The following is a 9,743-nucleotide window of genomic DNA, read 5'->3' as shown; positions in this document are numbered from 1 at the left end:
ACAGATCAGGTGACAATTTGGTTAAGGTTATTTACAAATTAAGTTAATGACGCATTGAAACGAAAATATTCATTCCTTGAGAAAGTGAGACTATTTATTATGTTTGTGTTAAGTTTGATGTTACGAATGTTACAAATAAAATCTTGAAAAAAATCTCAAAGGAGAAAACGGATCAAGCAGATCGTGGAAAAGAAGTATGCCAATATTGACAATGGACATTTCCTTATAATCGAACTACAATATAATCATATACCAAGTGAATATTTCAATCATACCTATTGCTTCGATTTTAACAGGTCTCTTTTCTATATCAGTTATAATGTACTAACATTTGTATGGACCAATTAGAATTTCGATAAGAATACAGTTAGAAAAATATTGAAAGTTTCAAATTAATACTACGCATTACATTTTATTAAAGTTTCAAATCTTTCTTAAAAGGACAAAATAAAACGATGCAAGATGTCTGTAAAAGAACCCTCTGCGAGTTATAATAAAGCTGAACATGTTCCTGGCAACTGCCCCACGTAAGTTTCGAACTCGCAACCCAGAGGTGGAGGGCTAGTGTTAAAATGTCGGGACACCTTAACCACTCGGCCACCGCGGCCCCTAGAAGCTTTAGAAGCTAAAAATTGACCAGAATAAAACTGCTGCATGTATGGCCATGACAACACATGATTCCTTAAATTACCTCAACTTTTTATCTCATTTCCATAATAACTGTTTGGTGTCAAGTGTTCTCCGAAGAACTAAATATTTTAGACTTTGGATATTGAATGAGACAAATCAACGTCGTCAATATATTAGAGCAGCACTGTTCTCGGTTTTTGCTCGCTCTATTATTTGGCGCTAAGAACTAGTAAGACCTATGTCAGTATAATAAGACTTAAGTGTTTTGTTACCCTGTCGAGCAGATTTCAATATTATGTGCATTGTGGCATTTTAAATATTTTCGTGTGTAGCCCGTCTGTGGTATTGTGTAGGACGCAAGAACCAAACGACAGTGATACTTATTATAGTTTGGATTGTTTTTTGTTTAACGTCCTATTAACAGCCAGGGTCATTTAAGGACGTGCCAGGTTTTGGAGGTGGAGGAAAGCCGGAGTACCCGGAGAAAAACCACCGGCCTACGGTCAGTACCTGGCAACTGCCCCACGTTATTAATTAATTATTATAGCAATTGAATAGTTATTAGATAGTGTCAAATACACATTGGACAACAACCTAACGTATTTATTGGATTCGTGCAATTACAATCAACTTGTAATATTTGCTTCGCTACATGGAAATCACTCATAAGATCTTTTGCAATACTGAAAAATGGCAACAAAAACTAAACACATGTTATTGAACATCAATCATCAAACTTTATAGATTTTGACGCTTTAGTGTCGATATAGAACTTCTTGCCTTCACCAGGTGGCTTTTCGAATCCTAAACCAATACCCCTATTCAGATTCATAGACATCGCTCTTTCATAGTCCTTTTCCATGTTTGTTAGATACAATTTCTCCTGTGAAGCGTCCATGGCTTTATTTCCTCCACGAGAAATCGAATCCATGGTAGATGGTGTTGCTTTTAGACTTCCAAAAAGGCCTTTGGATTGTTTAGTCCCTAAGGATTTGGTGCCATCACTACCTTTCTTTAAGCCTCCAAGAAGCCGAATGAATTTCTGTTGTCTTACGTCATTTCCGAGCGATGATGTACCCCACTGACCAACGACAGGTTCGGTGACATTTTTAACTGTGTTTGATGTGTCTACATTTCCATTTGAAGCTGACTTTGAATCATGAACTGTATCAATGTCACCACTATATTTTTTGTCCTTTTTCGATTTCTTCGGTGACATTTCCACATTTGGTAGGGTTTCTTCCGATGAATGTTTTCTTTTCTTTTTCTTCTTCTTGGTACAGACAGATTCCTGGTCATCCACAGTATCCGTTTCTATCAAACTTTTGGATGACTTTGACTTTTTACACTGAGGGAAACTAGTGTCATTAGCACTTCCATCTGAACGTCTTTTTTTCTTAAGTTCGGTTTTGTCATTTGCATCAATTTCAATATTATCAGTCAACTCTTCTCTTGATTCCTTGTTTTTCTTATTTTTCTTATGTTTCTTTTTCATCTCGCCATTTCCTTTCTCATGACTCTCTTCAATTTTCTCTGGAATTTCTTTTTCTTTGTTCTTTTTCTTTTTCAATGCAGGAGGCATACCAATTTCATCTTCATCGTCAATTTCCTTGTTTTTCTTTTTCTTCTTTTTCTTTTTACGTACCTCAACATTTTTCTCATCTAATTCACAATCATCACCGTTCTCTCCTGTAGAGATTTCAAGATGATCCTCATCGGTTCCTCGTTTCCTTTTCTTATGTTTTTTCGGTGATCGGATAACGTCGTCTTCCGTCATATCGTGTTCCTTCTTCTTTTTCTTCTTTTGCTTCTTTTTACTTTTCCTTTCTAAACTCGTATCATCAACGTCGGCCATTATCGTCAGATCTGCTCTGAGTAGTTCCACGATCCTGAGAATCAAAATAATAGACAGATGTTTAAGTATTAACTATACAAAATAAAGTATACTCGTCTTTTGTGTAACAATGAAATAAGTTTAGTATTGTTTAACGTCCTATCAACAGCTAAGGTCGTGTATTTTGGAAGGCTGCGATATGTTTGTGTTTGTCTCCTTGTGATAGCACGGAACTGATGCCGACTTTATAGTGCTAACTCACTGAATCATACTGCCGATGACATCCGTTAACACACTCACATTAAACTGACAACCATGTGACCCACTCCCAAAATACTGAGCGTTAATTATAAGCTGGAGCAGCAACTGTAATAATGAACCATAATGTAAGAAATTATTGAAGTAATTAGCTAAAACTGATTATTTCATTCTAGCTTGAATACACAAGATGGTTTTGATATCGTTGACGAATATTTCATTTCAATATGTATGTCTGGGAAAGAAGAGTAACAAACAACTAAGTATTAAATATAAATGGAAGCTTTAAACAAGATCAATTCAAATTCATAGCGTTGAACGCCTTGATTAAGATCAATGCCATAACTTTGAAAAGCAGCTGCCATCACTTTAGTAAACTAGAATATGTAAATAATGATATAAACTAAATAAAAGATGTGTTTAATGAAGAACAAATATATCTAGTCTGCATTGCCATTGTACTGTACAGTCCACATGTAAGAACAGAAAGTTATCTCCCCCTCAATATATATTACAAACACAAAAATTAGAGTTGTACAATATTACAATGTACAAAAGTACATAATTTATAATCAAGCACAATAATACGGGAGACAATAATTGAATTAAATTCACTTCCCATGAAAACACACATGCACATTATTACAAACAAACAATAATGTCTGTCCCATTGACATGAAAATGTTCCTAACATAATTAACACGAGTAAAATCAATAATGATTATTATAAATGACGTAAATTTAAGCCTGCATGTTAGCCCATAACACGATTTTGGGTTTGAAGTTGGGTTTAGGGTGGGTTTTGAAACAACTGAAAGGATCCCGTCTGTTCAGGAACAAATGCAAAACTTTTTTATAAAAGAAAATACAGCACATTGAATACCACATGGGCTAGAAACGAGTTTATGGCATAAAATTAAAAATAATAAGAAAACATGCGTAAGAGCTCACAACATGATATATATGTGATCTTGCGTACACTACATTTTTTCTTATTATTCTAAGAAAATGATCATCGATAGTACATGTGGATATTATGCAAGGCGACATGTATATGCACTTATGCATATGCATTATAATTATCTGGTATGCCTGCAACCTCAGGGACATTGCACAAATTCCACGCCCACGCCCATATAGGCCTATACATACCACAGGGGCTCGGTTTCGGGTTTTTGAGTAACATTAAACATATGACATCAGTAAACAACCATTCGTATACATTCTAAAACCTTATAAAAAATCGGGGTTATCGATGTATAAACTTAATTTATAGTTTTGTGGTTGTTTACTGATGGCATATGTTACTCAAAAACCCGAAACCGAGCCCCTGAGGCTGATACATACATGTTTCTATGTATCAAACAGATCGTACGTGAGTCTGTATAACAGCGACAGTACATGTCGCTATATGTTACTCATATCAATTGTTAACGATATCTGTAACGTGTTTTATGGTTTAAAAAAAGACGAGACATTTTGAAATTTTAACGCACATACCTCTTAATGGCTGAGAGAAGCAGCAAATGCAGGGAAAGTGTACGTTAATTCCGTGGTGTTGCAACCAACCACGTGGATTGCAGTCCGGAAGTAAACATGGAAGAGGGGGAGTAACTCCGGCTACTTTTCAGGAAACGTGCCACAGTTATTATTCAGTCTGAACAAAGTAATATTACTAAATATAATTTTTACTTTATATGACTGTTTGAATTGTATAATGTATGTAGGTAGATTAACCTGATTTACACGATCTTTGAGCTTCATCGTCTTGAAAGAAATATATCCTGATATTTTATTTGAGATTTTCAAGTATTTTAACGAACATCTAAACTACGAAAGATATGTGTGTGGTCAATATGCATTGAGTAAAAATGCAAACGTGTAGTTAACAATAGTGTAATTATATTTATCTATTTAATATTGGATAAAAAAAATAGTACTTGATACTCTTTCATAGATATAAAGAGAGGAACGCTTTTATTCTATGTTTTATTCAGTATATAGTATCTACTGGCACCTACATGTACATGTACGAGACATTATTTGAAGGGACTGACTTGTAAATAAAATCAGTTTTAAGGATAAACAGATGTTCTAAAGTAGATAAAAATGTCAGTATTTAGGGGATGTGATACTGTAGAGCCAGGAAATAATGAACCGATTGTCATAAAAATTGATATTCGTCTGTGATAAAGCATGCGATATTTCATTTCAAAAAGCAACTATTTCGAAATGATGATAAAAAAATTCCACAATTCTTTTTAAACATTAATTAGGGGTTACAGGGCGAATCCTAGTGTAAATATTTAACCTAAAAGTAAGAGTGTTATAGGGAGGAGGCGGGGGGGGGGGGGGGGGGGGGGGGGGGATTTCACCAAAATATGAAAATTAGAACATTTGAAAATATATATATACATGTTGTCATAGATCAAATAATCAAGTGCTAGGTTATGATAAATAAGCATTATGGAAGGGTCAAATATGTTATACCATGGAAATAAAGATACATTTGTAACTTTTTTTTATCACATTAAGGAGAGTTATCTCCCCAATATATCCAATCGCGTTGCTCTGTTTCCCCTGGTGTCGCAGCCCAACATGTCTCCTGACTACATCTAATATGTAATCTATGTTCACAGGGGGGATAACTCTACAAGCTATACTCAAGCGCAGGTCTCTTTACAGAGGTTCGATTGGAAAGCTTTTACTCGGGAGGTAGCATTTTGTGAGTGTTTCAACAACTTGCCTACTGGTAGATCTTTGTTTCAACAACTTGCCTATTGGTAGATCTTTGTTTCAACAACTTGCCTACTGGTAGATCTTTGCCATGCTTGAGCCGCTTTAGAACTTGTCCACCTTAATAAAAAAAAAAAAGGGAGATTGCTGCCCCGGTTGGATACTTGGTTTTACTTTCTACTTTATTTTCTGTTGTAGATAGCCATACGTTCCCGCATGACCCGAGGACTCTTTATCTATTGATCATTTCAAACTTAATGTAAATATCTTTCAAAAACATACAAAACCGCATCAACATTGTTTATTGGTTATTTTACTTTATTTATTTATTTTTAATTTCAATTTTTTTTTAATTTTTTGTCATCAGTAGCAAACCACGATATATAACTTAAATGTCGTCAATCTAACATCCTAAACAAACAATCCATTAATCATCCGATGTCGTTATGTTAGGTGTATCATACACCGTATTTGTACTTCTATAAAACTATTCTGGCCACTAATCTCTGTTGTAATTCTATCTTCGGGACATTGTCATTACAAGTACATGTATTGATAAGAGTTTGGCCATGTTATTTCTAAATATAAATCGTATGACAATACCATAAATGTAATTGGATTTCATTCAACAAGTATAAAATACACTCAAATAAATAGAAATATTCATTTGCTATCCCTCTCCCCCTTACAATCGTAAACTGTCTTCTAGTATGACAATATGAATTTCAAGACCAGTCAATCTAATTTACACTCTATTTGTCAATGAACGTGAAATGATTTGGTATAGGTATGGCTGAGAACTAAAAACATAGCCATCACTTTATAAAGATTTGGATTACATTGCCGCATCCTGGCAGATTCAACAACCATCAGATGAAATAATGACAACCGATATCGCCTACGGATGAGGATCAGAGAATTTTACGTGTGTTCGGTTTTTGAGCATTTGTAACACTGGTAAATACTAGCCACAATATACCGTTCGGCTAGAGAGATCTTCTCTTTAGCTCGATCGGTTGAGCGTAAGATTAGTAAGCCAGGGGTCCCGGGTTCGATCCCTAGCGTGAGGCAGTGATTTAAATTTAATTAATCATGCGCTCTGTTACACATTTGTCCCTTAAAGAAAATTACTTTTAAGTAAGTATAATGCAACATATTTTAATATCTTAAATTCGGTTTTACATGTATTGATATTGGCACTGTTAAAGATATCTTATCGATAGAAACCTTAGTCTGATTCTGTTTTCACCATAGAGATTCCAGAACCTGAATTAAAAGACTCGATGTCTCACAAATCCTTCCAATCTTACAGTAAACGTAACAATGTAATCGTTAGTCGGGTGTAGATTACTTGATGGTCTTGTTCACTTTTCATTAACTTGGTTGGTTTGGCGTGATTTCCTTCTGTGATCTTACTTTAAAAACTGTTTCAAAATTGCGTTAACGTGAACGTGTTCTATCTTATCGCATTTTGTTTTTGTTTAAACACTGTTTCGTGTCCTCACATTAGTCAGGGTCACATGAGGAAGATCTTATTGGCTGCAGTGCATATTTAAAGTCGTTTACCTTGCTTTTGGAAAACATATATCGGTTGGAATGACGTTATTTCCTGTTACACGAACAGAAAACGCTTACTTATATAGATATTACACTAAAACAAAATATATCAAAACGTTATAAACCTCTGACACGGGTACTAAATGCTAATTTATTGGGTGAAACATTACCAAAGATTTATTGGCTTACTAATCTTGTCCACGAATGTATCTCCTTTTGTTCTTTTGGATTCTTTTGTTGGGATTTTATTTCAAGCTTGCTTCGCTTTGAGTTGACTCATTGTCTTTTAGCTTTCTATTTTAGATTTAAATTGAAATTTTCAAACATTTTCGGATGACTCAAACTTTCGCAGTTTTTCCATGGCAAATCAAAGCGAAAAAGTGTACTATAAAATGGATTTTCTATACCAAGAGTTTGTTGCAACGAAGAATGGTTTCAATCGTCGAAAACCTAAATAACTCTGCTCTGTCGTTTTGACATGTCTGCGCGAGATTATTTCATTCTCGAAAATAAATTAGAACCTCTCAAAAATAACAATTTTTACAGTAATCTTAATTAATTTAATATTTTCTTATATAAAGTGATATTTTGATTGGATCAATAACATTTGTTTGATGTTAAAGTACACCATGTCAGGAGTATACATGTGTGTATATCTACAGCTGATCAGATGGTTATAACTAATACATCATACAGCTGACTGACAGCAGGCCTTTTTATGTGTTCTGTACTCCGTGTGGGGTTTATCTATCGAGCAACCAAACAAGCACCTATACACGACAGTATGTTAAATTTGCACTTTATTTTTAAAACAATAAGATAAGAATAAGTGCTTTAATATTTACTACCAATGAATTACCTTCTTATCGTAAGTTTTTCCTGAATTATAATGACTAATGACGCTATTTATACTTCAAATGAATTTAAAAAGTAGGCTTCGGTAAACATCAGCTACGAGTAATACACGAAAATCGATATTAAAAGTACGGTTTTATAGATAAGGTAAGACGTTTAGTTTTGTCGATTATAATGTCTGAATACTAAATTCACGTGTTAGTGGAAAAATACAATGTACTTACAGGAAATGTATTATACGCTGCTAAAAATATATTTTATGAAACATTTGACAGTTTTTTTCTGCAGTTAATTAAAGAAAACACGATCATTAAGTTACCTATGTATACCTGTTACTGTCGCCATAACACGATCATTAAGTTACCTATGTATACCTGTTACTGTCACCATGATAACACGATCATTAAGTTACCTATGTATACCTGTTACTGTCACCATGATAACACGATCATTAAGTTACCTATGTATACCTGTTACTGTCACCATAACACGATCATTAAGTTACCTATGTATACCTGTTACTGTCACCATAACACGATCATTAAGTTACCTATGTATACATGTTACTGTCACCATGATAACACGTGTTTAAACCATCCATTATTCTTTTTTTACTCTAGGGAAAATGAGATAATTTTGCAACTCTTTAGGCCCTTAACCAATAGAACAGTCCTAGAAAGACAAAGCTGTGTGATGTCCCTAACATCGCTGACAAATCCTAGAAGGACAAAACATCCGCCGAGTTCTAGAAGAACAAAACATCTGTACGATGTCCCTAACATCACTGACGACTACTAGAAGGACAAAACAGCTGTATGGTGTCCCTGACATAACTGCCTAGTCCTAGAAGGACGAAACATCCGCCGAGATCTAGCAGGACAAAAGAGCTACATGAAAAGTTTTTTCCTTCAACTATGACTATGTGGAATTCACTTGACATTTCCATTTGAGACTCTATTACAATTTCTTCTTTAAATGTAAGTTAAAAACTACTAATGATATAACTATTTCTGAACTTTTCATTAATTCTGCTCCCAGACAACTTAACATAATTTTATGCCAGCTTAGAAATTTTAAAAGTGACCTTAATTATGATAAACATTTTGATCACCTGATTGATAACCCATCCTGTGTATGTGGTGCTCCTAGTGAAGATTTAGTGCATTTTTTCTTTCAATGTCCCATGTATTCCAATTCTAGTCACCATATTCTATCCATCTACAACTTGTTAGGTTATATAAATCTTCAATGCCTAGTGTGTGGCATCATTAATGCTCCTGATCATTTAAATATCTCTATTCTATATCATGTAAACTTATATATTAAATCCTCAAAACGTTTTTCTGTGTATAAATAAGAAACTATATGTAATACTGTCTTTAGTAGTAATACAATTATATACATTTACTCAACTATTATAGCAAGTTTGTTATGTTAAATACTCATCCTTATAACATTCTAGTATGAAAGTATGAATGAATGTGTGTGAGTGAGTTATTGTTGTTTATTACATTACATATAACTTTTCATTTTAGGCTTGGTGGAAATATGTTGTGTCTTCACTTTATCAAATAATAGTTTTGTTTTCTTACTAATTAATTTTGAATAGTAGTAATCTCTGTAATTATAACACCTATTCTATTTAATTTCATGATGAACATATAATTCCTTACATTAATCCCTTTTTGAATTAGATACTATACATGTAATGCTATATAATTTCTGTAGAAATAATAAAGTGAAACATATCAACTTTCTACCAAGCCTAACCGGAAGTAATAGAAGAAGACTGATATAGGCATTGCGCCTGTTGTCTTATTCTTTTGACAATACTTTGTATTTATTTATATTTGTATTGTTAATAAAATATTTC

General features: G+C 33.8%; 1 protein-coding gene across 1 annotated transcript; it reads right to left on the bottom strand.

The window, feature by feature from the left end:
* Positions 1 to 1,211: 1,211 nt before the first annotated feature.
* LOC117335133 (lysine-rich nucleolar protein 1-like) lies at positions 1,212 to 4,327 on the bottom strand. The gene is made up of 2 exons (XM_033895067.1): positions 4,223 to 4,327; positions 1,212 to 2,519 (listed from the first exon to the last, which is right to left on the bottom strand). The coding sequence occupies exon 2, from the start codon at positions 2,483 to 2,485 to the stop codon at positions 1,355 to 1,357; it is 1,131 nt and encodes a 376-aa protein (XP_033750958.1). The 5' UTR covers positions 2,486 to 2,519; positions 4,223 to 4,327; the 3' UTR covers positions 1,212 to 1,354.
* Positions 4,328 to 9,743: the final 5,416 nt, after the last annotated feature.

Source organism: Pecten maximus, chromosome 9 (genome assembly GCF_902652985.1).
Source record: "Pecten maximus chromosome 9, xPecMax1.1, whole genome shotgun sequence".
Lineage (NCBI taxonomy): Eukaryota > Metazoa > Mollusca > Bivalvia > Pectinida > Pectinidae > Pecten > Pecten maximus.
This window is presented reverse-complemented; position numbering and strand designations above follow the sequence as displayed.